Below are 27,217 nucleotides of genomic sequence, written 5' to 3'. Positions count from 1 at the left end.
AGAGCTGTCTGCCGTCAAACGGCTACCTCTAAGTTTTGCGCGCTCTCTAGCGTCACCGCGCTGTCGACGTTGTATCTCAAGATCTTCGTATGAGCCCCAAGGAGGCGGTCTAGGACCGTTTTGGATGTCGGTCCACGAATGGAAGGAAGGCGCGGCGTTTGTGGGGTTACCGACTAGAGGAGAGAAAGTCCCGCGGAACGGCGAAATCAACGGCGGTGAAGCTGAACCGAAAGATGGTAGCTGTCCAAACTGGTATTTTAGATTTGCATCTTTGGGTTGAGTTCGCCGCAGTGCTCGCATGTCATCGTCAATGTCATCCCAGTGGCCGCGAGGTTCGTATGGGTCAGTAGCAGTGGGCTCTTGTGTATTGCTGCCCGAGACACGATGCTCTCGCGCACTAATGCTCGACTCAAAGAGGGCGTCATATGAGGTTTCATCTGCTACGTGTGATGAGAACGCGCTCTGCGCTGCAGTTCTTTGACTCGAATGATCTGGGCTGATGTCTATCGGTAAATCTGGCAACGGCCGACGTGGAACGAGGTAGCAGTTCCTCTTGGACAGCGGTCCCGCCTGAGTATCGAGGGTATTGAGCTCGTCTGCTCCTTCGAGGTATTCTGGATGAGCCGGCTCGTCCGGACTTCGGTAAATGTCTGCTCTCCGCGCGCCGATTTCTTCTTGTTCGCTTATCACTGAAGCCGTCCCGAGCGGTAGTGGTGGCAGCGGACGCTGATACGTACCCAAAGGGTCACCGCATTGCTTAATTGGCTTGTGCGAGCCGGTCCGATCAGATTCATTGTTGGAAGATGTCGATTGTTGCATCCGTGGATGTGATGATGGCAGGTCGCACACTGTCACCTCAGATGGAGCTAACGAGTGGCTTCCGCGTGGAGTGACAGCCCGTGTAATGTGATTTGGTGTATTTCCCGATCTTGTACGCTCTGGCAACGGCTTTCGATTGGGAAGGAATGTTTGTCTTTTGCTATACTGTCCCGTTCTGCGTAATGTTGCTGATTCGACATACTGCGCAGGACTGCCTGCCGCAGTCTGGGTAAGATTGTTGTTTTGATCGCAGTCTTCAGTCTCATCAGACTCTGCGTCAATGAACACCTGCAATACAGGTGTCTTTGATGTTCGAAGAGGTTTTGGAATAAGGTCGTCCGGGCTGGACGGTCGTGAAGAGGCTTCTGTGACGCAGTAAGCTTGATAAGGCCGCCTGGCGAGTATGTCATGTAGTGAAAGCGACGCCTCGCCACGCCTTTCTTCAGGTGTTCCAAGGGGTATAAATTGGGTGTGATCCATGGGTTTGATGTGTTCTAGAGATTGAGGGATTGCGCGAGATCAAGTTAGGGGGATGGAAGAGGGGAGGTGGTAAATTCATTGAGAAAGTGATACTGTACGCCCAACATACACTGCTTGAATGTTTGTCTCTGTCGGTTTTCTAGACGTTCCACCGACGAAGGTCGCGAGTCCGACTGTTGACCGTAACGTCATCACCCCGAGCACGTACCTCGTGACTGAGGCAGCAACAGCAAACGGTCGTGACCGAGAGTCATATCGTCCGTGCACAAACCCTTAAATTCCGAGCGCAGAGTAACAGTCGTGCGCACCTTTCCTCAGGCCTTGCTCGAAAAGCCAAGTGAAGCCACCTCTGTATCCACTCTCTCTAATTCGCTTGAGGACCCACAATTCGAACATGCCAATCTTGTCGCCTTTTGTTTCTCCGCACCCAAAGAAGGCGAGAGCGTCTTGGTATCCGACTTGCCAACCATGTTCGTACTTTTCGTGCTCATAGTGACCGTTGGGATCCACTCCGCTCCAGTAAGACACGTGCTGTTGGACAGCCTCATGCATCCGCCCGTCTTTTTCGTGTCTAGCTTTCTCGACCACCCCCCGCCTATCATCAGCGGACATTGTTGTATACTGAGGTGGCACAATGCTCCCGTCTTCCGTTTTAGCTTTGAAACCCCACTCACCACCAGGCATCCAATCCATTTTCCAGGTCCAGAAGAAACTGCCGCCGGCTCGCTGCTGGTACCGCCTACTCTGCGCTTGACCAAACTGTTGCACGAGCTCTTCCTTGGGGACCCCGCCGCCCTTGGCCCAAGAGTCTTCGGTCATGACGCAGGAGTACTCGCCAACAATGACTTGTACTGCACCACGATCATGGACGGAGCCTTCTTTACCGTCAAGCTGTCCAAGCTTGGTGCCGGCCTCTTCGGTGATTTGCTGTGGTGTCTTTGCTTTATCTTCGTCTGTGAAAGCCCAGTAATAGTGCGTATCGATCACTACTGGGCACTGCGGGTGCGAGTAGATGGAGTTCTTCTGCAAAGTCCAATCGACTGCTTTCTCTAGGTGCCAACCGTCGGAGATGATGATAGGAATACCGGGATCGATAGCAGAGACAGCAGCTATGCATTCATCGTACCACTCATACATGCGTTCTGATTCCCACTCAGCCTCATTGACGAGCTGGAGACCGGCAATTTCAGCTCCAGCTTTTGTGTCCTCAGCAATGAATTGGCAGCAGTGAACGCCCAGCGCGCGGTTGGTATGGCTGGTCCAGAGTTCAGCACGCCCACTGTTGGTACCGGAGTGTTCCTGCGCGTTTCCACCTCCTGGCAATGCATGTAGATCGATGAGAACACCAATAGAGCGTGCACGCAGGCGTTGGATCAGGGTGCGGATACTATTCCATGCTCCAGTGTATATTTCTGCGTATGGTTCGAAAGGTGTGCCCTGGGTGAAAACAGCTCCGGGGAGGTCGTAGTAACCGATGGGCAGGCGGACGGTAGTGCATTTGGCTACATTAGCAAGCCATCCGATGGCGTTATCGGTTACGATGTTGGCCCAATGCTCTTCGAACTTTTGTTTCGTTTCAGCCATGCCAATCTTGTCGACCCAGGCCTGTACTGCTGCAAGCTCGCTTGATCCCTCAGAACCGTCAGGAAATCGAGAGCCTTGAAGCCATCGTTCAATGACGTAGACCGAGCCGAGGTTAGTGCCATGATGATAGCGGTAGCGAAGTATATCTAGAGTTGTCGGATCGCTGATTCCATGTTGCTGCCCTTGCTGATGAGCTGGAGGAAAGTGGTGTTGATGTTGTGCCTCAGCGGCTCCGTCAAATTTTGAGTTGCAAGGCTCGTCGCGTTGAGTGAAGCCTTTGAGTTCGGCTTTGGCTTTTTGAAGGAAGCCCTTCATCGTGGATATGCTGATCGGGTTAGTACACTAGTGAGCGGATGCCTCAGTTGGGCAACGAACAGATTGTTGATAGATGCTCAGATCGAGTTTCAAGGTGCAGGTGAGTCTCTGGACTTAAATAAGTTCTGTTGTAGGGATTTTGAGGATTGAAAGTCGAGTGTATATAGGGTTGGCTGTGCTGGTGAGTAGCAATGGAGCCGCGTAGCCGTGCATTTGCTTCTATTTTGATGACGTAAGACAAGGAATGGAGACCCGTAGGCAAGTGCGGCCGGCATGCACGTAGGTTCGTGCACAGAAACTGTGGCTGCATCTTATCGTGCTATCTTATCTGTGCAAGTGCCTCGGAACTTTGACGAACGCGTGGGTTCTCTAGCTTGAGACGCGCCGTACTAGAGTCGTGGTGGTCTACTCGCTGCAAAGCGACGGGACCATTGCTAAGAAGATGTGGATCAATTATTATCCACGTGTCCTAGTCGTAGCTTACTCGTGAAGGTGACTCTGCTGGCAGCAACAGCAACGGGGAAAGTGCAGAGAGAATGTCCTCCGCGCCACGCGTTCTTCGAGGGCCCCAACAGGTGTCGTTCGACGCGTAATTCAATGCAAATGTGTAACGATAGTAGATAGAGGATCGAGGAACAGAATTGGAACACCTCCCAGTCATGCCAACTTTGTGCTGTGCTAGTTCAGGCGCCATCCCGCCTTCTCGCCAAGCTGGACCCTGACATGCCACCCAATCGCGTCGCCTAGCGCCTCTGCTGCGACTTCCCCAACCGCGACGCGACTGCTCCCACACCATCACCCTCATTCCAATTCTGTTTTGATTTGTCTTTCCCAACGTTGAACACGACACAGAAAGACTCATTACTATTTTGTGGCTACACTTCCGTCCCACATCACAACAGCGCATCCACGCGCGTCATTCGTCCCGTCTCAACGCGTCGCAATATCCCTCAAGTCGCAAAGACAACATGAGCGCCACAACACCGCAGCGGCCGAACATGGCCACTCAGTATACCCCCTCCAAGACACCCTCGCGACGCGTGCTTGGGGATCTCACCCCAAAGGCCATAAATACGCCCTCCACCCCTCATGGACCGTCTGAAGTCGCTCGAGCCCAAAGCCCGCTGAAGCAGGTTACTACGCACACCCCGACCAACCCTGTCGGCAAGGAAAACCTCATGACTCCCCAGACCAACTCAAACAGCAAGAAGAGGGGCATAGAAGACGTCGACGGCGCTGAGGCCGTTGAGAGTGTGAAGATGCTTGCCCACGCCCGCAACGAGAGTCTTCCTACCGCCGGCGTGCGCCTAACCACTGATGCGGTGCAGAAGCATACGGTAGGCCACACGCGATACTGACGCGTCTTGACACCACTGACATATCGAAGGAGAACAACCCTATTGGCCTCGCAGATCCTGGATCTCCCACCGAGCGCGCTACACCAACACCCTCGCCCGAACCAGAGCCGTTACAAGCCTCCCAGAAGAGCAATCAGTCCTTCTCCGACCTTCTCAACTACGAGCTGTGTGCCAGCCAGAAGAGCGAACATGGAGAACGTGTAGCTATGCCAGCGGCTCCCCCCGCACCAGCACCCGTCGAAGGAAAGAGGAAATCGCGTGCCGAACAGTTGCGCACGCGTCTCAAGTTTGGACTGTATAAGCTCAAGACAAACCAAGTCACGAAACGCGACGCGGATATCATTGGACCCTATGAAGCTCGCGCCTCTTACTCGTCGGACGCGCTCAACGCGTCAAGATCAACAGCCATGACAACTTCACGCGAATCTCTAGGCGATCCCCGCGTACCCAACATCACCGTATCTTCTCCACGACGCGATCAAGGGCCAGTCTTCGTGAGGGCCAATCTAGATCCCTTCCACCCAATCTCCAAACTCGGTCCCGCACCCGTTCAATTCGCCATACCCCAAGGCAACATGCCCGCATCATCGCGCATGGTGCCCGGCTATGCATTCACGTCTTCACCACCCGGGCCTCAACTGCCCCACTCAGTAGCCCCCGATCAACTCTCGTCGCCTGTGCGACCCAGGAATTACTACCCTCCGCACTCTGACCCAAGAACACGAATGGGTGAGCACGATGCAGAGCGCATTAACGTGCAGGAAGAGAACCCGCACTACAGGCTTCAAAGAATGAAGCAACAACACTACAGTCTAGCTAGCAGTGTCGGCGGTGTTAAGAGCGACGCCGCAGAAGGCCTGCTACAACTCATGCAAGATACACGGTAGATACCCCATGTAGAAACATGGACACATTATTACTCGTTGCATCCGTGTTTTCTTAAGATCGCCATACTATGGCCTAATCAATTCTTACGAACTGATGATTTGCTCGAAGAAAATATCTCACTGTGATGTTCTTGACGTGACGCTCCATGAGATGAGTGCTAACAAGTTAGGAACATGGCCAGATTTTTGGTGAGAGTTGCTTTGAAGAGTTGAATTTGGTGACTACAAAGTGCGAACGTTGTCTTCGCTTTCGGTAACCAAGTCGTCAGATCGTGACTCCATGTTTCCATCAACTGGCTGCTCTTCCACCACATCCTCAACAGCTGCCGCGTTCTCTTTCGCCTCAACATCGTCCTTCACATCCGGATATTCCCCAACGCGCTCGACAAGATCGTTCGGCGGCTCAATGCTCTGCTCATCCACAGCCTGAGCTCGATCGCCCGATAAACCCATTCTTTTCGCCTTCCGTCCGCTGTTCATATCGCGTGGGCGGACTACGCGAGACGGAGGAAGTGTCTGCTTACTCGCATCAGTGATCAAGTCTGCCATCTTGAAACACCTCTCCACGAAGGCTTTCATCGCACTTTCGTCGCGCAACTCTGTATCGCCATGGCCACTGTAATGCGCAGTGAGCGCGCCGCCCTTGGCACCGAGCTTGCCAGACTGCACAGTGTTGTACGAAACAGCTACACCGAATAGGTTTCCAATCACCGGTTGCCGGAACTGGATACCAGAGAAGTGATACGTGACGGTACGCATGCCTGTTTCTTCACTAGGGAATCCGGGTATAGTCCACTTGGGGATCTGGATGCGGAGAGGTGGCGCAGTGAGGCGGCCACCGCTCTCAATGTTCTCTGTTACGGCATCAACCCACGCCTGTACATTCTCGTCGTTGTAGTCCCTGTTGTTGAAGCTGAGGTTTGCTCGGCGTTGAAATCGTACATCTACGGCCTTGTCTGGGAGCAGAACATCGTGGATACGATGATCGAAGCTCAGTGCGAGTTTGCGGAAAGTGGCTCTGGCACCACTGCGACCAGTACGCATTTGGATCCTGAGTTTGGGAAGTGTTTGTCCTGGCTCATTCTCCAGGTCAGGTCTGAATTTGTAGTGCAAAGATGGTGTTTGCAAGCGCGAAACGACAGAATAGTTGGGCGATGTGAAGACACTATTTAGTCCTGGGAATGTTGACAGAAAAGCTGCCTTGGATGGATCAGAAAGAGCAGCTTCCACTACTCGGCTGGGGTCCACATCTTCGAGAGGGAATAGAGCCTGGCCAAATTCGGCGGAGACCTCGTATGTTGGGTTCGGTATCCAATTGCTCATCTCGTGTTTAGGCAATGGTACAGCAGAAGCGGGTCGCAGAATGGTCCCTAGAGTCCGGTTCACGAGACCGTGGAGTGTTGTTTTGGGGGCTTTTGCGGGTTTCGCAGCCTGAGCTTCGACAGTGTCAGGCTCAGTGAGCCGCATGATAGGCATTGACAGACGTCCCAGCTCTCGTTTGCGATACTTGTATTCGAAAGAATCGTGTTCGGTAAGAACCGGCGACAAGAACGCTGCACTCTCGGCACTTCCTAGTTTCTGAGTGTCGAAGGTACGCTCAGCTGCATCCTTGAAAGGCAAAAACCTGACCAGTGTCCTTTTTGCCTCTTCTATGGAGCTCACGTCGAAGCCTCTGATTACCAACTAAAAGAATTAGCTCGGTTTTGAACGATTTACAGAGATCGTGCATACCATAGACTTGCCGACTGCCTCAATACTCGTGCGAGTCAGAGCCGAGACGACATCAAAGTCTTTCTGTGTATAAAACAAAGTTACCAGATTGGACTTTGAATCCAACGCAACAGGACCATTTGCTAGCTGGCGTAAATAGTTGTTCAGGTTCATCCGCTTCAATTCAGTGTGTTGGAAGGCTTCCTCGATATCATTGGCAGCGTACTCTGCTGTCGTCTTATCGGATGTGATGCGGAGGGCGTTATCCGGTTTGTACATGTCGAGCCTCACTCGTCGGGTCCGTCGAATCTTGTCAAAAAGGGTGTCTTTGTCTGCAGGCATGTTAGCGAGATCCACGATTAAGGATGCTATAGTACGTACCACCAGCCTTAAGCAACATCGCCTGCCACGGTTGCAGAGAAAGCTCTAACTCTCCGGGCGACTCGATCTCTTCCAAGAGTACGAGGTTCCAGACATCCCTCATTATGCGATCCACAAGCAGCTGCTTGCTGACGTTCTTGCGGTAGCCCATGATCTTGACAATACGATCAACGCCAGGCAGGCGTTGGGTTATAGGCGTAGTACCTGGCTGCCATTCTGATCGCTCCACCGGTTGCTTCTGGTTTCCTGGTTGATCCTTCCGTTTGATGCTGTCAATTACTCCCTGATTAACCTTCTCTTGCCGTATATTCTTTGCGACCGAGTAGAAGATTATCAATTGCTGTTGCGTGAAGCCCTTCATGAGGGTCTTTCTCAGCTTGAGAAATGTAGTCTGCTTGACGTGATGCGGCTCATTGGGGTCGCCATCGTTGTTCGGTCGCAAGGTCTCGATTTGCTTGTATATTTCTTCGGGCGCGAGCGCTTTCCCTTCTTCTTCGATGGAGGCAAGAATGTCTGGGACCTCGAGAGGTTCGGAGATTTCGATTACTTCAGCATCTTCGGAGGCTTCGGTGGTTGTGGTGGCTTCTCTTTGTGCTGGTTCCCCGACTTCCCTCAGGACCAAGATATCGGCATCGTCGCCCAATCGCTTGACGCCCAGATCTTGCGAAGTTTCTCGTAGGATCTTTTCTCCCTTCCTCTTCCTCAAGCGATTGATCGGCGTCACTTGTTTTGTGATCTTCAGAGGCGGTTGTTGCTCTTCTTCAGCATCACCGCGGCGGCGTGCAGACGCAGAAAACCTGGCTCGGGATGGTGGGCGAGGAAAAGCGGGCAGTCGCCGTCGGGCAATTTGCGCTTCACATCGGAGGCATACAAATGCACTCGAGGTCCGGGGCGCAAGCATGAAGGAGGACGAAGCGGGGAAAAAGTGCAATGAGGATGGCAGCGACGGGCTCGGAAAGTGCGATGCGTGCTCCAACTTTCGTGACCGCCCTAATTCTGCCATCGCGCTTTCACGTGTGAGGCGCGTCATAGTGCGACGCCCGCGAGCATTACTTCAGAGTTCAATATTAAATGTAGGAATTTGCATTAAGTGGCACCTTTTGAACTTCAAGTTGGACGACGCCAGCTGCAAAGATCTTCGCGCAGGTCAAACTCGTCTACCTCATGGTGTGGACGATGTCGCTTGCGCGCCGCCTCTGCCTTCATCTGCGATGCCTGCTGCTCCAAACTTCCCCGGCCCCGCACGTTAGGCGAGTGATTCGATTTCATATCTCCAGGGCGCAGCGTCTCATGCGACTTACGATGAGCGCTGCTGCCGCCGCGCATATGACCGTGTTCGCTCTCACTCACAGAGCTGCTGCTATCGCCTGCTGCGAATCGCAAGGGCTGAGCTCGTGGCTGCTGGGAGTATGGTTTCTCGCGGTCGCCCCATCCGTCTCCGCCAGCGAATATGTCTTCGATGCATTCGTCTGCCTTGAGCTCGCCGGGTTGTGCTGACCAGTATGCGGCGAGGGTGCGTCTGTACATGTCTTGGAGCTCGCCGGCTTCGCGGGATTTGCTCGTCAGGGAGGGCGCGGCTGTGGGCGTTAGCACGAGCTTCATGTGTAGTTCAGAGTGTCCTACCTCCGTGGTCCTCAAGCTCGGCCTGCTCTCCCGCCATGATACCAGCGATGCCACTGAAGACCTGCGCTGTCTTCAAGGCCGGCGCGATGAAGTTCTTGTCGCCTTCCGTCTGCTTCATGTATATTCCGACCTTAAGCGTGCTGTTGATCTTGCTGTCTTGCATGAGGTACCTCCTCGTGACGCCTGGTTCTTCGCCCGCGATAGTGGCCATCTCGCTCTGCTCCACGTACTCGGCCAGGTTGAGCTTGACAGTTCCTAACGTGATGCGCTCGCCTCTTCCTGAGCCTCGGCCGTACTCTTGCACAACCTCCAGCTCGACATAACACTCCTGCAGCATGCCATTCTTGTCGACGGTGAGACGGACGGGGAGGGTGATGTCGTAGTTGTAGGCGACTTTGTGGTCTTTGACTTGGCAGCTATCTGTGCGACCGCGGTGCTCGGCGGCCGTCGAGTGGGAGAGGTGCCATTTTATGAATGAGGTGCCAGAAACGAGTGGTACGTTGTTGAGGTCGATTATCTGTTGTCGTCAGAGTGTGGCCGTATGCATGTGTATGGATAGCTCACTCGTAGGTGTAGATCAAATTTTGGCTGCGCAAGTGTCAGCCCGTGTAACTATGGTGTACTGGCCCAGTCTTACTCGTCGGTTCTTGGGTACTGTGATTGTGAGTGTCTGAGTCGCGAATGCGACGGTGCGGCGCACGGCCATTGCTCACCAAACGCTTGCATGTTGAGAAGAGAAGAGGAGGAACAAGGCGATACGGGGAGGTGAAGGAATCTGGGTCTCACTCGCGCTGAGCGTGTGACAGGGTTCTTTGTGACTGAGTAGCAGGAGCGATGCTCTGCGACTGCGAAGGTAACAATGGACCCTGACGTGCCTGGCTCCCCGGATGCTCCGAGCCCCAACGGCGCCCTCGCTCCTTCACCCACCACCTCGCTTCACTGCCATGGCTGCACACGCCGACGCAGATGCCATCGCAGACTGCGTGCTCCGGGCCTTTGCTCAGCTACCTGAAAAGCGGAAGCCGAGACCCCGCCACGATGGCGCAAGGGAATGGGTACCCCTCGCCGGAATCGTCTTATCTAAAGGTAATCGCTCACTTGCTTCCGGAAGGAGCTATGCTTGCTTATGCTCATGACCTAGTCAAGGTGGCGCTCTATCATGCGTATCATTAGGGTGAGCCATTTCCATCAGCCGACCTCCGAAGACTGTCTCTTCAACGGGTATCGTGTAGTCCAGTTATTTACCGGGTGTGACACCACACATACACTTCAGACAGCAGGGGCAAAACGCCCCACTGAGGAAGCGGAGCTCCTGGATTGCTCTGAACTCAGCATGCTCGAACATACTACGATACGATCTGTGAATAAGTCATGACACCAGCTGAACCTTCCTTAGAACTGGCATGAAATGTCTCCCCTCCAACAAATTACCCCTCGCACACGGCAACATCCTCCACGACTGGCACGCCGAAGTCATAGCGCTCCGAGCCTTCAACCGATACCTTCTAGATGAATGCATTTTCATCTCGACGCCCCCTTATCCAGCATCCAACTTCCTTCGGCGGCTGTCGCCTGATGAACATCCCGAAAGTCTACGCCAGCCATTCACCATCCGAGAAGATGTGTCCATTCACATGTATTGCTCTGAAGCTCCCTGTGGAGATGCCAGTATGGAGCTCACCATGGCTGCGCAGGAAGATGCAACGCCGTGGACTAGTGCACCACCAACTCTATCTACCGCATCTGATGCAGTTGACCAAGTAGAGACTTTGGCTCTTCGAGGTCGATCGAACTTCTCTCTTCTAGGCATTGTCCGCGCAAAGCCTTCGCGACCTGATGCCCCGCCTACGCTGAGCAAATCTTGCACCGACAAACTGGCAGTCAAACAAGCTACCTCCTTGCTGTCCTCTACATCTTCTCTACTAATCAGTCCTCGGAATGCTTACTTGGAGACTTTGGTTCTGCCAGACTCCCAATACGTACCACAAGCATGCGAGCGGGCCTTTTCCTCCTCAGGTCGACTCAAGAGTCTCGACCCAAAGCATACCACAGAGTGGAAAGGCGGCTATCGATTCCAACCGTTCGATGTCCTTCCAACAACCCGCGAGTTCACGTGGTCGCGCCGCGCATTATCTACTGCCGAGAAAGCGGTGCCTAGTAATCTCTCCGCTGTGTGGACGCCAGGCTGGCAGGAGACTTTGATCGGCGGTGTCCTGCAGGGTCGGAAACAATTAGACCCCCGGGGAGCAAGTAAAATATGTCGTAAGGGACTATGGATGGAAGCTCTTCGTTTAGCAGGAGTACTCAGTGGAGCGGTGGCGGCTGGTGAGGCGCTTCGCATGAAGACGTATGCGGACCTGAAAAAGTCTGAAGGACTGGAAGAGAGAATCAAAGTCAAAGACGACATACGCAAAGCACTGAAGGGATGGGTAAGAAATACTGGTGACGACTACTTCTCTCGAGAAGCCTTTGCATCAGCATCCTAGATTCATATTTTGGTATTGAACACACTTCAAATATCTTTGATACCATCTTTGCTCTCACGAAACGTACCCCATGCACCACTCCTACCTCCCCACCGATCACTCACTACCTCCAGCACGCTCACCATCTCAACACCTCGCTTTGTCCCTTTCCCGCCAGGATCACTGTAGTACACTTTCGCATCCATCTTCCGTCTTGGTAACCGACTCACCAATACCTCCATATCCATGTACCGTCCTAGCAAATGCACCAAATTCGGTACAACATCGTTACTCGCAAAGATTGAAGGTGGAAGTGGGGGCTCTCGCCGCTGTTGCGGAGGTAGAGGGCCTAGCTGATTTTGTGGTACAGGGCGTTTTGGTGAAGAAGCGCGTGGATGAAGAGCTGGGTTTACGAGGAGAGTGTGGAGTGCGTGGGCTTGTGTGAGGTCTGAGAGCGTTGTGAGGAATGTAGCTGCTACTGCGTTTGCTGGGAGTGGTCAGTCAGTGTTGGGGCTGGGGTTTAATAGTAGATACCTTGTATATAGTCTTTCTTCAACAAAGGGTTGAGGACTTGAGCGAGGTTGTCGATCAGAACGATCTTGATGGGTCCCGGTACAATCTCTGCATTTGTGTCTTCTGATGACTGGATCCGGATTGGCTCTGGGTTCTGTACAGGCTGCGCTGCTGTGATGTCGGTAACGTCTGAATCGAATAGCATTTCCTCGTCCTCTTCTTCGTCTTCGCTATCCGCGACATAAGTTCGCTTCACTGGCACTTTCTCGATGGGCGGCACCCTCCGCGCAGGCTCCTCGGTGGGTGGGGTCGCTTCCTTCTTTTCAGTACTTGAAGCACGTTCACCGTCCTTCTTCTTCTCGATCCCATCCCAGATCTCACCAATGGCCTCTCTCACACCGACGAAATCGAAAACACGCATAATCTTGACACGGTCAAGTACCTTTGCTGCTAGATCCTCAGTCGGAGCTTCAGGTCCCTGGTTTAGTAATGAACGCAAGGATGTTTGGATATCTGGTCGTCGTGACAGTTGAGCGACGATCATAGTGTAAAGTCGTAGCACATCAAAGTTGCCTGTAGTATCGACAACAGCAGCCGTTGAGTTCTCATATTGAAGAAGCGAGCTTGCAAGCAGGGTACAGCAGACCTAAAAGTGTTAACCTATAGCCCGTTCATTTTTGAACTTGTTCGCAATATGTTGTTGCTTGACATCCACAGTCGGGATACTCACCTCACTCCCACCCGCCCCAGCTTCCCCACTGACTCCTACAACTCTTCCGCTCTGTAAGCCACCACCGAAAGCGTCGTCCAAGCTCTTGACTCCAGTATGTAGTACGTTCCCTCCAACGCCATCTTGGTGCTGAAGATTGACATTGCACACGCTCTCGAGCAGCTCATCAAGGTCTTGGTCGCCAATCAACTGGGATGCGAGCAACGCCTCTGCGGGTCTTGCTGATATACTTAACCTATCAAGAGCTAGTTGAGCGGCAGCCATATCGCTATTTGGTGTACGATGGTGAGGCACGGTACTGTGAGTGTAATGATGCAGGCTTGTCGGAACCGCATTCGGAAAGAGATGCGCTAGCACGCGATGGAATACAGGAAGGTGCAACCTTTGTTGAAACCGTACAATTCTACTGTTCATCCACTTGGACACATATCGACAGACAACGAAAACGATGTGGCTACCAGAATCACGTGCATGCAGGAATCTCTTCGACATTGCCTGATACTAGACCTATCAACGTCTCGACGCGCCAGGCCTTGATCAAAGCAGAGCAGCACATGCACTTCCGTCCTTCTTCATGTAACAAGTGATGCATCCACGTCATGTACTAGCTCTACAGAATCCTGAGCCTCTGTACGCACTACATGCTCAGCCCAATCCTGAGGCATCAATCAACGCCCATCAGCCCGCAGATGCGTATCGCAGCTAACCTCTTCCACAATAACGCACCACCCAATCGACTAGCCGACACTAAGCAAATGTCTCGCCGAAACGTGGCACCGAAGATCTTACTGGAGAAATACGGTGGTGGCTTGCGATCCAAACTTCCGCGCCGCCGATCTTAGTGCTGGCATCGTGGCGTGCGGCTGAGAGCATTGATGTCGGCGATACATCCTCAGGTCATGGGCCAGGGGCAACGCAGCTGCGGCGTCGAGGTCCGCCCCTCAAGGATTGGGCAGTAAGCTCGAGTGGGGGTTTCTTGGGCGACAGGAACGCGTCAAGGACGATCCTAGCGGGTGCCAGGAACAGTCGGATGCCCCTGAACATCGAGCGGGTCTAGATGGCGATCAACGGAGGCAAATAAACGGCATCACATGTGTAGAGTTCCAATGGTATGGTATCTTGATGTTTGCAAATTTTGATTCCTAGCTACAGATTCTACGCCTCGCATCCCCAAACTATCGCAAACTTGATGTGTTATAAGAGCTATGCAAGTAGCCCAATTTCTGCGCATTGAAAGGAAAAAGTGACTCGATTGAAAAAATTGAAGCTGGTGGTTTGAAGAAGGGAGAGCCTTCTTGATCTTGTTGAAGCGTGCCTGAGTTCTGTTACACATGAGTGGTATCCAGACCTCGTGCTTTCAAGCCCCAACGACTCCAGCGCCAGACGGAAGGAAAGTGTATGTCCCGAAGGGAGGTGTGTGACGATAGGAGAAATAAGCTGGCTGCAGTCGTCGCCGTGGCGCGATATACATCGTGTCTTTAATGTCCTTCGAGATGGACTTAAGCCGCTCAGAGGGAAGATGGGTGAAGTGGTCGAATCATTTCAACCATGCCTGTGACTTCTCAAGCGGGACGTCGACGTCCGCCCTTGAGAGACTTGACGCGGTTGAGGAACCCACCGCTGGGCTTGGCCTCGCCTGTGGGAGATCCTACGCTGTCGGTGGTGATGGATCGTTGCAGCGCAGCGCCCCGAGGTGGTGAAGCTCCGCCCTCGTTGGTCTTGATGGCTGCGCCCTTGGCGTCGTAGGCCTTATCGTAGTCGTCGCTGAAAAAAGGGTTCTGCTCTGCGGCCTTGGTCTGCGAGATGGCTCCGGCGCTGTAAGGGCCGCTTGGGCTGGTGGCAGCTCCGTAACGTGCCTCGGGCGAAGTGATGCGTGGGCCGTCACCGTAACGACGGGGCTGAGAGATACCGCGGAATCGCTGGGCGATGGACTTCTTGCGACCGAGACCGCCATCAGCTAGTTGCTTCTGTCTCTGAGCATCGGACTCTTCTTGGATCGCTTTGCGGGAAGCCGGGGCGCCCTCGAGGAAGGTGGATGTTCCAAGACCATGGGTCTGCTCGCCGTGTACAATGTCTTCTCGGCCCTTTGCGCTGAACTCTGCGGCCACTGGGGCTGGCTTCTTCCACTCGGTCTCGGCACCAGCAAAGTCGGTGAAGCCCTCGGCACCCCTGCCATGGATCCTGTCCAGATCGATCTTTGTGTTCAGAGGTCCAGAGCCACCCAGAGTATTGTTGGCTGAACCGACGGGGAAAGCATGCATGGGTGCGCGCTGGTCCTTCTTACGGTTGCGATGGGGTTGCACAGCGTCGTACGGTCCGTCGTGGTGGATCATGCTAGGTCCGTAGATGCCAGTCACATCGAGTTTGTCAATGAGATCAAGACCCTGCGGCCTGCGGACCTTCTTGCCGCCAGATTTGCTGTCCTTGCCGTCTCTAGCACGCTCTTCGCGCTCCTTGCGGCGCTCCCTGCGCCTGCGCTCTTCACGCGGGTCGAGCGAGCCTCGGTCGATAATGGAGGATTCGGAGTTGCGTCGGGGGCGGCGGTTCTCGCGGCGTTCGGGACTGTTGAGCTGGGGAGGGCGCGACGAGCTGGGAGGTCCACGTGGTCGAGAGCCTCCGCGAGAAGCTTCCCGCATGCGCTGTCTCTCCTCTTCGGAGCGCGAGGGACGGTGGCCTGCACGGGGATCGGTGCCGCTGCGAGCAGGGGCAGGTCGTGGCGGGGGAGCTCGCTTCTTATCGGTGTCGTCGATGGTGAGGTTGGCCTGGGCAAGGGCAGGATAGTCAGCAAACTGCATCACAAAGCGCCTGAAGCGGTCCATGTTGATGGCTCAATGGCGGTGGTGTAGCTAGAGGCTGCACCGCATTTTACTACTGCGTGCAGCGTGCGCGGCTTGCACGACGTGACGGCGCTGGCAGCCGTCACGGCACGGGCGATTGGCCTGCAAGGGGGAGGAACGTACAAAGAGCTCTTCGGCGGCAAAGCCAAAGTTTGATTTCTTGGGAGAGTCCTTCATGGTGGCCGACATGTCAACGAGGTCTCTGGATGCCTCCTTGTTAAACTCGGCCTCGAAGGTAGATATAAAGGGATTGCGCGACATTGGTCTGCTGCCCGAGCTCGAGCGGTTGGCACTGGCGGGCGAGGGGAAACCGGGAGAGGCAGCGCGGCGGAAGGGGTTGTTGGAGGAGAGGTTGAGCTGCAGGCCTGGCGAGGGTCGCCTTTCTGTAGATAAGCAATATGATCAGCGGCGCGTCCTATTTCGTCACAGCCCAAGTCTCGGTGAAACAGGCAAATTCAGGAGCAGCCTTACCTGGCATTGACGGCTCTGCAAACATGATGCCGTCTGCTGCTCACAACCCTGCTGGGCGGCCCAATCAAACACTGGCGCCGCGGGAGACGACAGGCGTGCTTTGTGCAACTGCTGGCTGGTGACGCACGGCGGGCAATCCTGTTCCTGCGCGCCTCGCCTACGGCAGAAGCAGCAATAGGGGCGCGGATTTGCTAAGACTGGCGGTACCGATGCTGCTGTGTTTCGCGCTGAGGATAGACGGGCCCCGTTGGCGGGCAGGCGACAGGCGGGCGGGGCGCGTGTTTGATGGGCTGGTGTTTGAGGCCCGTTAGTAGTCTATGCAACGCCTATGGAATACAGGACAGCAATGCGCGGGGGCTGGGCGTGGGTGGAGTGGTGACGGTGAGGGAGGAAAGCAAAAGCAGGTGATGGCAATGGCAATGGCAATGGCAGTGATTAATGCACAGGAGGCAGGAGGCGGGAGCAGAGGGAGCAGTAGGCCGTCGAGAGCAAGCGCGGCCTAGCTAGGCTTTTAGAGGGCGCTGGGCTGGGCCTCGTGTTTACCGCAACCGCAAAACCGTGGGTGCGTGGTTCCGTGGCGCCGTCTGTCTGTGATTCGAGCGCCCGATCACGAGCTTCCCAGAACGCTCCTGGGCAGCCACTTTGGCCCGGAAAAGACTGTCTAGACGGCAACTCAGGGTGCCAATCCGCTATGCTGTGGGGTCAAGGCCCGAGCTGCACGTGCACGGCAGCGCAGGGGCATTGGACCTCGATGTGCATCGCTTTTGCATTTGGCTGCGCTGGACGCCCTCTGTTTGTGTCGGCCGCCTGCAGAGTGCGCGCGCAGAGCATGATACACGTCTGGTAGAGGCCGCCTCAACGCATCCCAAAACACCGCCTCTCCGTAGCCAGCGCCAACAACTATCTCCATCACTGCGTACATCCCACCGCCATCGTCGACGACAAGCTCATCAACCCTGCCGTCCTTGCACCTGTTTGTGCAAGTGCGTGATCCTTAGCCCGCCTCATCTACCCAACTGGATTAGCTGCCGACTCGACGCAACCTGGCAATTGCGGGGAAGACCCTGAACTGCTTTTCTTCAGCCTCAGCGTGACCTGCAAGCGCCGCTTCCATCGCGACTCTGCACCGTCAGCTGTCAAACGTCCGAGACTCCAGCCATGGCTCACGAGACGGCGCAACATGTCCCGGGCGTGGGAGGCTACTCGCGCTTTGAGCTCGAGCTCGAGGTCCGCAATTCCCCTATACTGCGTCGTCATTAGCCCCTGTTTGACCTTCATTAACACGCGCCTAGTTTGTCCAGTGCCTTGCCAATCCCGTCTATCTCAACTACCTGGCCCAGCAAAAGACGCTCGACAAGCCCGAGTTTGTCGCATACCTCGGCTACCTGCAGTACTTCAAAGACCCAAAGTACACCAGATTCTTGCAGTATGTTCGCCGCCCCTCACACCGCCTGCTTACTGACCCCGTCGGCGCAGTCACCCCGGCCCCACGCTGCGTGCACTGGAATTGCTGCAGCAGGAGCGCTTCCGCCAGGACATTCTAGCCCCAGGCCTCATGGACAGGCTCGTCATCGAGGGCCAGCGGAACGCCGTGCCCCCAGCGAAGAAAGAGTGAGCCGTGCCGAGCCATAACATTGTTGATCATCGCGAGTTCGCTTGGTCACTGCCAAGGTCTCCGTCGATGCCGACATTCCCAGCCCCGGAGGCAGCTGAGAATAATGACCTAAGTTTGGTTCGATAGGCCAGAGCTCGTTCTCGTTCCTGTTCCATCCCTCGCACGAGTAGTCTACGCCACACGGCGTATGCGACTTCCCGCGCCGCCATTGGCATTCAGCCGAAGATGCTGCATCGTAAACTAAATCGTTCACTTATCCACATGCGATCCCGTTCTTAGCGAACGTAGCGTGCGATGCATTTAGAAAATCTAGAAACTTACCACGAACGAAGCTATTGACTGTGTTAGACGCTATCGTCCGATGCTACACTGTACCGTTATCGTATCCGTATCATGGTTTTACTGTGACGTCGTGATCTATTCTTGTTTCCTCTGGCAACCGACCAAACTCGCAGCAGACCCTGACACTGACCATAGACGCGACCTAGCAACGCGTTTGCAAGCAGCACCCTAGCTGACGCGCTTGGGACGTTCCATCCGAGTTTCCCATGGTTGCAACCAACGTTGGAAGTGCCCAGGTGATGTCTCATGTGCCACGTGACGTCGTCGGCTCGAGTTGCCCCGCCGCGCGCGATTGCATCACGGCGCCGAGCTACCAACAGGGTGCTTGGGTTGCCGACACAGTACTCACACCCCTCTTTGTAATATTCCACCATGCGCTCCGTATCTGAAGCCGAGTGCGTCATGCCTGTCCTTGCCCATGGTCCCAATGCTGACATCGCATAGAAAGCACTGGCGGCAGCTCGACGACTTCCACTCCCTGACTGACCTCAAGATCCACGTATCTGCGCACAAGGAACCCCAGATCACCGCAGGACTCCGCTCCGTCTGCTGGAAGGTGCGGTCCGACCTACCCCTCTTCCCCTCCATCGCTCACAGTAAGATCAGATATTCCTTGTCTTCAAGACGCTTGATCGCTCGTCATGGCCTACCCATCTCAGCCATGCGCGCAAGACATACGAGTCCCTGCGATCGCACTACCTCCGCGCTATACATAACCCCGACGAATTCGAGTCTTCCGTAGACCCATTGAGCGAACTATCAGAGGTGTGTGCACCCACGACCGGCCGCCGCCATCGAGACATGTCGCTTATTGACAAGTACTAAGCGTTAAAAGTCACCATGGGTAGCCCTCCGCGCCGACGAAGAACTTCGCGCCGAGATATTCCAGGATATCGAACGATGTATGCCCGACAATGTATACTTCCGCCAGCCCGCGACGCAGACCATGATGTTGGACATACTGTTCGTGTGGTGCAAGATGCATCCTGACATAGGATATCGCCAAGGCATGCACGAGATACTTGCGCCGCTGCTGTGGGTCGTGGAAAGAGATGCCATAGACGTGGCCGGCCAGCAGAATGGAGCAATGGACCACACTCTGGCCGAGATGCTCGACTCTGGATACATTGAGCACGACACGCACATGCTTTTCTCCATCATCATGCAGACAGCCAAGTCTTTCTACGCGCCGGCCGAGACTGGATCTATAACCAAAGACACACCAATGCTTGCGCGAAGTTCCAGGATCTTTGAGGGCAATCTCCCAAAGGTGGACCCAGAACTCTATACTCATCTTGTCAAGCTTGAGATTGTGCCCCAGATTTTCCTCCTGTAAGTCACTATGCGCACTCGAGCCAAGCTTCCCTAATGTGTACCAGACGCTGGATACGCCTTCTTTTCGGACGGGAGTTCTCACTCGACGCCGTCTTCGACGTGTGGGACGCCCTGTTCGCCATAGACTCCACGCTAGAGCTTGTCGATATGATCTCATTAGCCATGCTGCTGCGCATACGGTGGGAGCTGATGGCTGCTGATACGAATGAAGCCTTTGCACTCCTTTTGCGATACCCTGAACCCGCTGCACCGCCGTACACATTCATCAAAGACGCGCTATATCTCCGTGATCACCTTACTCCACTCGGCGGGGCAGAGATTATTACACGATATGGGAAGCAAGCGCCCATTATCGAGCCTGTATCGAAACCACCTGTCCGCGAACCATCGCCGTCTCCGTCATTCGTCTCGAGCCGAACGCGACAGAGCATCGGATCGCCAAGAAGCTTTGTGACACAACAGGGCGCTGGTTTCGAGGCCTTGATACAGGGTGCGGCGAAGAATGTACTGGATCGCGGATCGCAGTGGGGTGTGGGGAAGGCTCTGCGAGATGCAGTGGGTGAAGTAAGGAAGAACGTTGAGGCTTATCAGTCAGGAGCAACCTCTGGCCAGTCGACACCGCGTTCCGGAGGGAGGGAGTTCCGGAAGCCTGGCCAACTAGGCACCTCTGGCTCCAATGGACGACCAAGTCTCGAAAGGGTACACTCGGTGAACACATTCAAGAAGATGGAAGAGCTGGATCGCAGGAACAAAAGCCTCGCTAAAATGTTGGAGGTTGCCGTCGGTGACCTGTGGGAGTACCACAGAGAGCGTGACGAAGCACAAAAGGCGAGAGAAGGCGACGAGAAAGGAAAACAAGCTATGGAGGCACTCAGCCTTGCTATCGCGAAAGTGCAATTCGTGCAAGTTTATCTTGAAGACTCTTCTCTACCGCTTCCTATCGACGAAGCAACCGAACAGGCATCTACTGCACAGGCTGCGATCAGCTTATCTTCTCCACCTCCTCAATCCCCAGTGTCACCGAAACAGGCACCAGTCGTACCACCCATCTCTTCGAGCACGACGTCTCAGTCGAACAACCCGTCGACAACAGCTTCGAAGAACCCTTCTCCTGCCGTTTCCCGTCCGACCTCACCACCCGTGCGTACATTATCACCTCCGTCCAAGCTTGCTTCGACTCTCTCCCCACCGTCGCGACCACATCTTACATCCTCAAACTTCTCTTGGATGCTTGGTGAAGATTCAGCGTCTTCCAACTTCGCCTCCGGTGCCGCCCATTCTACCTTCTCATCTGACGAGAAGAGACGCATGAAGGGCAAAGGCTTCCTATTCGGAGATGATACGGATGATGAGGGTAGCATCAAGGACGGGAAGAAAGGGAACTCTAACAGCAAAAGTGGAACGAAGAACAACAAGAACGCCAAAGGAAAACATGCTGCCGAGAGCGAAGTAGAAGAGGAGGTGATCGATCTTGCCAACATGGGGAAAAGAGGGGTGATCTGAACATCGACAAAGGTCTCAGTCTGTCTGCTACACTCGTGTAGGCAGACCTGAAGGCTGTGTATTCAGTCATCAATGATCTTGCTGGCTGCTTACGTTGGATCCTCACAGTACGGCTATCCCATCATTGCAGATCTCCGGTGAACCGAAGACTGAACTCAGCATCCGCGCCGGGACAAGAGCTCTGTCATAAAAGCAACAACAGCGTAACGACATTCCTCTGCTTCATGACCCTCCTACGTCACATCATCCATCCCTGGGTGTCTAGGTGTACAGCGTGCTCGCATCCGGTGGCACAAGTGCTCGCTCACGCCCCACCCGGCAAGCTCACACTAGCTCCCCACGTAACTTGCTCAAATGAGGTTACGTGCTGCGCCAATACCTCATCCAACCGCTCGAGTCGCCACCACAGTCACTACCTACAGCACTTTCTACCCATGATTCGCCAAGTAACGTGCCGGCCCCGCCTAAATAGCGAACTTGGAAAAGAGCCCGAGACGTAGCGCTTGATCTATTGGTAAGTGCGGCTATCGGTGTCGCATCTTACCCTTCCGGAAATGGTATGTCACCGAACCTTGGAAGTCAGGGACATAAAAGGCGTGCCCCGCTTCTGCCCCTCCACCTGCTTCCTCTCCCACCAGCAAACGATCAAAGTAAAAGAACGACACCACTCTTTCAACTACACAACCAAAACTTTCAACCTCTCCAAACAACCATCAACATGAAGGGCGGCTGCGGAAACTCTGGATGCACTTGCGCCGACTGCGGCTGCGCTCCCGGAGCTTGCAACTGCAACTGTACGTCACCTTGCCCTCGCCCCTCAGCCAGCCCGCGTGGCGTGACTGCTGCATCTCCCACGTTGGATCGCTTTACTAACAGATGATAGAAACTCACCCTCTCTACCACCAGCACCATCGACATGTGGCACGGCAATCTTCGATTCGACACCTGTCCTTAACACGTAACGATTTCATATCCACATACGACAAGCGACTGAAACGCCATCGACCCACACCATCATTTGAACAGCACAATACATGGACTGGAATATGGGATGCAGAAATGAGTAACAAACAAATACAAATGGCTTAGGCACACCAACTGGGACCACGTGTGCGTGCATGTCTATCGTGATACATTGTTCGACCTGAAAGCTATTATGCGAGTGTCTCTTCATCTCCGCTGATCATACGTATAAAGCGAAGCTCTAACAACCCTACGCATGCACAACTCAAACACTGCATGTATTGCTGCTCTTTTCATCATTTCACTCTTTCCCATCCTATGCTGCCCGACCCTCGCCGTTTTCTACGTATGAAACATGCATGTCGCCAAGATGAGAAAGTTTGAGCGTATTCTTGTGCATAACTTCGCCCCACTATTCGCTGCCAACGTGCGCAGTAGAGAGAGAGATGTCGTTTTGTAAAGTATGCTGAGTCTCGGTGAAGAAGCTGAGTACAGGACAGTAGCAGCATTATATTTCTGTTCTACTTCTCTTGTCATCGGCGAGTAGAGGGACGGAAGCATGCATAGTCACTCAGGCTGTGTACTGTTGACCTATTGGTATGCCATGTGGCACGATTTAATCGTCGTGAGTCTAGAAGAAGGATTTGTTGCGGCTTCGCGGCATGGTCATAAACTTCGCCTGTGTGGTCATCGTAGATGCCTTACAGTACTCTCGGTTCGTGGTCTATGTGGGTATCGCAAGCATGCCTTTTCACAGAATTGAGAGAATGCTCAAAAAGATCATGGATATATATTTCTTACTATTCAAACAACGCAACATCAAGATTCTGGGGTATCGATACAAAAGCAAGAGGCAATTCAACACCGACTAAGCAAAAGGTCCTGACAAACTCCATCTGAGCGCACACATGCGTCTGAGCTGTGCAACGAGTACATAATCTGTGCCTAACAGAAACTCAGCTCGTCTTGACTGTCGTCGTCGCTGTCTGCTACTATGCTTTTGCGTGAGTTCATCCACTGCGTGCGTGGTTGAATGGACCGGCGAGCGCTTGCTCGTTTGCGGAGTGGGAGACGAGGACGAGCGGGTGTCCTGCCGAGCTCGTCGGGCTCCGATGCGTCGTCGTCGTCGTCGTCGTCTTGGACAGTAAGAACGGTCGGAAGGGAGCGGCGTGTGCGAGCGCGCTCCGACGAGCGAGCGAGTGTTTGGATGGTCTTTGTGCGCGCACTCTCCACTGACACTGATGAATCCTCTGAGTCATCCTGTGAGGAACTGGACGCCTCGGTGTCGCTGTCGCTGACCTCAAGTGCTGGCTCCGCATAGACGGGTCTTCTCAGATTGCGCAGTCCGCTTTCAAGGGATGTTCTGGAACGTTGGGTGCGCAGTCGAGCAGCAGATGCATGGGACTCCTGTTTCGGACGTCGAGACCGCCTGGGACCGACGTGCTTCTCTTCAGGAAGCTCAGAGTAGTACCTGAATGGCGGGGTATCGGGGAGTGTTATTTGCATTCGCTTCATGGATATGACGACCTTTGGCGATGGTGCCCGAGTTCGTTTTCCGAGTGAAGATGTGGAAACCCGCGGTCTCTTCTTGATGGGCGACGATTGTGGTATTTGGTTGTCGTCGTAGTCGAGAGCCGTGACTTCCCACACTGGTGTGTCTGGTATGCCGCTCGGAAGTCCATCCTCGATATCAGATGCTTCTGTCTTCTCATCTTCAGACTGTGCTGGAGTTGGCAAGAGTTCCAATGCTCGAATTGGCTCTTTGGTCTGGCGCTTGATGTTCTGCTTTGCGAATGGTGTACAAGTAACCCATTCGCCAATGCCCTCTTCCCATCTAAAGCCACCACCCACCGTGGGCGACTCGTTTTTCTGTGGTGATTGCATGATCACTAGACGGCCTTGTGTGTGCATCGTCTTCTCGATATTGCGTACGTAGGCCATGTGCTCAGCATCGCCAGTGCCATGGGCAAAGTCTCTGGCTGATTCCAGTGCGAGCCGCTTCAGAGTCCATAGCTTGTGGGGTAGCCTGCAACCGGAGCTCATAGTTAGTGCTGTGACGAGTCGTTGTAGTTGATCGAAACCATCGTCCTTCCAGATGCGCCCCGTACCTCGTGCGGTTGAAGAGATTAAGGCTGGAATAGTTGCGAATATCGATGCAAGGTTGACGATATTTGATGAATATTGGTTGATCACCCAATTGACAAGTCCAATAGAGGTGGAGGAATCGAGTGAAGCTTTGCCCGGATTCTCAGAGCCTCCAAGATGCACCAGGTACGATGCGAAGATGATCCAGAGAGCGCGCTGAGCCATGAGCTGAACATCATCCGACTCCGGCGCAAGAAGCTTCAGCTCATCCCTGATGTCTTCACGGGCAGATAAAGCGAAGACAACCGAGTCTAACACCGATGCGACTCTCCGTACGATCTCTTTCCCTGCGGGATCGTCGCGACTATTGTTGACCAAAGCAATGCTGCACAAGACAGTGAGTAGGCTCGAGAAGGTAGTGTCTAGCGCGCGTCGAAGCTCCTCTCGAGACGACGGCACGAATCGTCTCGATACAGACCCAGTGACTTCGTCTTCTAGAAGTCGTGCATCCGGCAATCCCATACTTGCAAGGGTGACCGTTTCGAAAAACCGGGAAGCACTTGCAAGCGTCCGACGGTCGTTCTCGGTGATCGTTCGAACAAGTCGGTCCCAGACCGGGCGCATGGAGTCTGTCGCGAGCCATTCGAGAGGTAGAAGTTCGAACGCCACCATGTGTTCTAGCAGATCGTAGAGCAAGCGATAGCGTCCTGTGTGGTGGACAAAGCTCTTCACAGAATACATGTAGGGCGACTTTTGAGGGTCAAACAGGTCCGCTCGCGTGTTGATGGGTATAGACACAGACTCCAGGAGTGGCGCATATGCTAACAGCAACCTCTCAGCTTCATCCCAGGCAGAGGAGTTTAAACAATGCGTGACAAGAACCAGCACATTGTCTAGGCCAAGCACCTCATCTGTTACAGCATCGCAGACCAATGTCGTGGCATGCGCCCGGACAACGCATTTGAAAGGCCGCCAACCCTGGCCATGCTCTTGCTCGAAGTGCGTTTCGAGGTGTTCGTAGATCTCATTCGCAATGTCCCTCTCCTCCTCCCCGTCTTCTTCCAGCTTGTCCAGTTTGGCGAAATGCTCTTCGAGTTCGATGTAGGCCGGCAGCCTTCTCAAGCAAGCACCCATGAGCGACCTTGTGCCCTTCCATCTGGCTTCACCGCCCGTTGTAGTCGATTGTAGGATGTTCGCGTAGGCTTCGGATAGTCCCTGGATGAGCTTGCGGATCTCGCCAGGTACATGTGTCGCGGGCGGATTCATCGGAGCCAGGAGGGGGCCCTTGATCTTAGAGTATTTGCGCAGCGGCGAGATTGGTATCTGTGGGCTGCTGTGCAACTGTGCGCCCATCCTCGAGATCAGAGGCGTAAACGCGATCTCGCCCGGCCGAGAGACATTGTCCCTGCCCGTGCCAGGTCCATTTCTCTGCAACGCCGGCGCTCTTCCTCGACCACGGCCACCATACGTTGTCTTCTTGCCCGTCCCTGCCTTCGCGCCTGGCCGCCAGTCTGGGTCTCTAGCCTTCTCGAAGCCTCGGGGCTTGTTCGCGGGGCGGGTGAAGTTGGTCGTCTTTTGTGGAGAGCCTTTGATCGCAAAAGCAGAGGAGGCATTGCGCGATTCGGCGCTGACGGTTCGTGGTCGCTCAAGCTCTTTGCGCAGCTTCGCGAGTTTGGACGAGAGCGGGCGCAGCAGGCGATTGCATCGTGAAGTCGTCCATGGCAGCGTGTCGTCGGTCGACATCACAGTAAATATGTCGGCTAATGCATATAGAAGCAATACGCGTGAGTGAATAATCGTGATACGTTATGCCAATGCTATGTTGTCGTGTTGATGTTTGTTTGTTTGACCAACATCGGCAGTCGGCGTTAAGGGTCCAGACGCGCTGCTGTCTCCACGCCCAAACACTGCTTTCACTCGCGCAGCACCAATTTCGCACACATGTTCAACAGCCATGCAACTGGTGGTATACCACAATGCGACTGCGCGCTGTGCACTCCAGATGAAATTTCACTGGAGAATGGATGTTCGGACTCGATGTACTCCTATGCTCACTGTGTCCCATCAATACGCGCACCTAGTGAGCGAACCTTGCAAAGTGGCGACCGTGGATCACAGATGCTTGTCATCGTACAATTCGCTGTACAGCTGGGTGGAAGACATGTGATGTCACAATGAGTGGAGGTAGCCACCCGTGCAGAGCTCCGGTGAGTCGGAAACACAATTGAAGATATGCTTTGTCTCCAAGCCTCGGGGCTGCGTGGAAGACATGTCTCCCGCATGTAGATTGTCTTTCGTCGGGATGTGAGGCATCCGAGTATCGTTCTCTGACTGTGTGCTAATCACAGGTCGGAAGATGCTACTTATATCTTCGTGTCATCTTGTTGGGTCCCCGGGGCCTTACATAGAGCCTAGGAATGCAGTACGCGCCGGAAGCAGATTGCAGTCAGACTCGCGTTTTGAGACAGCTGGCCCCCGACGCGATAAGCCTGCCCCTACAACGTGCCAAATGCTTCGGTCTCTGTGAACACCACGCCAGACGCTCGCTGGAGCCACACCTGCCCAAACCCGCATAAGCGTTATCCGAGTATTCTAGCGGCAATGTTTGCTTCTGACGTCGAAAGATGCGGCGCGGTTCCTGTCAGTCAGATTCGCGCGCTCGTCGATCCAGGAACCGATCCGCATCGGAGGGATTTCGTGCATACCAGGGCAGGTCATCCTACTGGCCGGTAAGCGAAATGGTGAGCAGCGAGCAAAACGAATGCGGAGATTAAGAACTGCGCATTGAGTCTTAGGGTGGTCAAAACGCTGCTCAACATTGCATTAGCAGTGGTAAGAAATAACTCATCAAGCTGGTTGCTAGGCTGTGCTCATTCATCAACGACTGGCAGATCGCGATGAGGGGAGCGGAAGTCCAAACACACACCGCCTGCTCCGAATCGCGTGACTATCGATAGCTGCGAACGTTTACGCTAGGTCCACCTCAGCGCGTGCGTAGTCGTGTCGCATGTCAGACGCTGCGAAGTGATTGTAACGTTGGGAAGTGATTGCCTTTCAGTGAAGGAAGATGAAAGGTACCTGTCCTTGAAACGTCGTCCTGGGGATCGTTGACGACGTTTCGACATCGTGGGGCCTAGATGGACCTCGTCATCTGTTTGAAACAACGGCAATCTGACAGTTTCTCAGCGGTCGCCGTGACAA

The 27,217-nt window shown here is 54.2% G+C and overlaps 10 protein-coding genes across 10 annotated transcripts; 4 read left to right on the top strand and 6 right to left on the bottom strand.

Moving 5' to 3' along the window:
- Window positions 1-1,572: 1,572 nt before the first annotated feature.
- Window positions 1,573-3,198, bottom strand: J4E85_002927 (uncharacterized protein; the record flags this gene model as incomplete). The annotated part of the gene is made up of 1 exon (XM_051467200.1): window positions 1,573-3,198. The coding sequence occupies one exon, from the start codon at window positions 3,196-3,198 to the stop codon at window positions 1,573-1,575; it is 1,626 nt and encodes a 541-aa protein (XP_051328359.1).
- Window positions 3,199-4,196: 998 nt separating this feature from the next.
- On the top strand, window positions 4,197-5,443 carry J4E85_002926 (uncharacterized protein; the record flags this gene model as incomplete). Its single annotated transcript, XM_051467199.1, has 2 exons — window positions 4,197-4,535; window positions 4,586-5,443. The coding sequence occupies 2 exons, from the start codon at window positions 4,197-4,199 to the stop codon at window positions 5,441-5,443; spliced, it is 1,197 nt and encodes a 398-aa protein (XP_051328358.1).
- Window positions 5,444-5,665: 222 nt separating this feature from the next.
- Window positions 5,666-8,435, bottom strand: J4E85_002925 (uncharacterized protein; the record flags this gene model as incomplete). Its single annotated transcript, XM_051467198.1, has 3 exons — window positions 5,666-7,126; window positions 7,175-7,485; window positions 7,535-8,435. The coding sequence occupies 3 exons, from the start codon at window positions 8,433-8,435 to the stop codon at window positions 5,666-5,668; spliced, it is 2,673 nt and encodes an 890-aa protein (XP_051328357.1).
- Window positions 8,436-8,641: 206 nt separating this feature from the next.
- J4E85_002924 (uncharacterized protein) lies at window positions 8,642-9,863 on the bottom strand (the record flags this gene model as incomplete). Its single annotated transcript, XM_051467197.1, has 4 exons — window positions 8,642-9,111; window positions 9,158-9,674; window positions 9,722-9,745; window positions 9,795-9,863. 4 exons carry the CDS (start codon window positions 9,861-9,863, stop codon window positions 8,642-8,644), a joined length of 1,080 nt encoding a protein of 359 aa, XP_051328356.1.
- A 238-nt stretch (window positions 9,864-10,101) lies between these two features.
- J4E85_002923 (uncharacterized protein) lies at window positions 10,102-11,643 on the top strand (the record flags this gene model as incomplete). The annotated part of the gene is made up of 3 exons (XM_051467196.1): window positions 10,102-10,243; window positions 10,304-10,331; window positions 10,554-11,643. The coding sequence occupies 3 exons, from the start codon at window positions 10,102-10,104 to the stop codon at window positions 11,641-11,643; spliced, it is 1,260 nt and encodes a 419-aa protein (XP_051328355.1).
- A 499-nt stretch (window positions 11,644-12,142) lies between these two features.
- Window positions 12,143-13,129, bottom strand: J4E85_002922 (uncharacterized protein; the record flags this gene model as incomplete). Its single annotated transcript, XM_051467195.1, has 2 exons — window positions 12,143-12,781; window positions 12,866-13,129. 2 exons carry the CDS (start codon window positions 13,127-13,129, stop codon window positions 12,143-12,145), a joined length of 903 nt encoding a protein of 300 aa, XP_051328354.1.
- A 1,298-nt stretch (window positions 13,130-14,427) lies between these two features.
- Window positions 14,428-16,198, bottom strand: J4E85_002921 (uncharacterized protein; the record flags this gene model as incomplete). The annotated part of the gene is made up of 3 exons (XM_051467194.1): window positions 14,428-15,654; window positions 15,826-16,085; window positions 16,174-16,198. 3 exons carry the CDS (start codon window positions 16,196-16,198, stop codon window positions 14,428-14,430), a joined length of 1,512 nt encoding a protein of 503 aa, XP_051328353.1.
- Window positions 16,199-17,331: 1,133 nt separating this feature from the next.
- On the top strand, window positions 17,332-17,788 carry SOH1 (suppressor of hpr1; the record flags this gene model as incomplete). Its single annotated transcript, XM_051467193.1, has 3 exons — window positions 17,332-17,400; window positions 17,466-17,599; window positions 17,650-17,788. 3 exons carry the CDS (start codon window positions 17,332-17,334, stop codon window positions 17,786-17,788), a joined length of 342 nt encoding a protein of 113 aa, XP_051328352.1.
- A 714-nt stretch (window positions 17,789-18,502) lies between these two features.
- On the top strand, window positions 18,503-20,968 carry J4E85_002919 (uncharacterized protein; the record flags this gene model as incomplete). The annotated part of the gene is made up of 5 exons (XM_051467192.1): window positions 18,503-18,525; window positions 18,575-18,686; window positions 18,737-18,895; window positions 18,966-19,462; window positions 19,510-20,968. The coding sequence occupies 5 exons, from the start codon at window positions 18,503-18,505 to the stop codon at window positions 20,966-20,968; spliced, it is 2,250 nt and encodes a 749-aa protein (XP_051328351.1).
- Window positions 20,969-22,876: 1,908 nt separating this feature from the next.
- Window positions 22,877-25,759, bottom strand: J4E85_002918 (uncharacterized protein; the record flags this gene model as incomplete). The annotated part of the gene is made up of 1 exon (XM_051467191.1): window positions 22,877-25,759. One exon carries the CDS (start codon window positions 25,757-25,759, stop codon window positions 22,877-22,879), a length of 2,883 nt encoding a protein of 960 aa, XP_051328350.1.
- Between the last annotated feature and the right edge of the window lie 1,458 nt (window positions 25,760-27,217).

The sequence above is a fragment of the Alternaria conjuncta genome, assembly GCF_024043145.1.
Source record: "Alternaria conjuncta strain BMP 0040 chromosome Unknown scaffold_4, whole genome shotgun sequence".
Taxonomy (NCBI): Eukaryota; Fungi; Ascomycota; class Dothideomycetes; order Pleosporales; family Pleosporaceae; genus Alternaria; species Alternaria conjuncta.
Note: the sequence above shows the minus strand (reverse complement) of the source record. Positions and strands in the feature narration are given on the sequence as shown.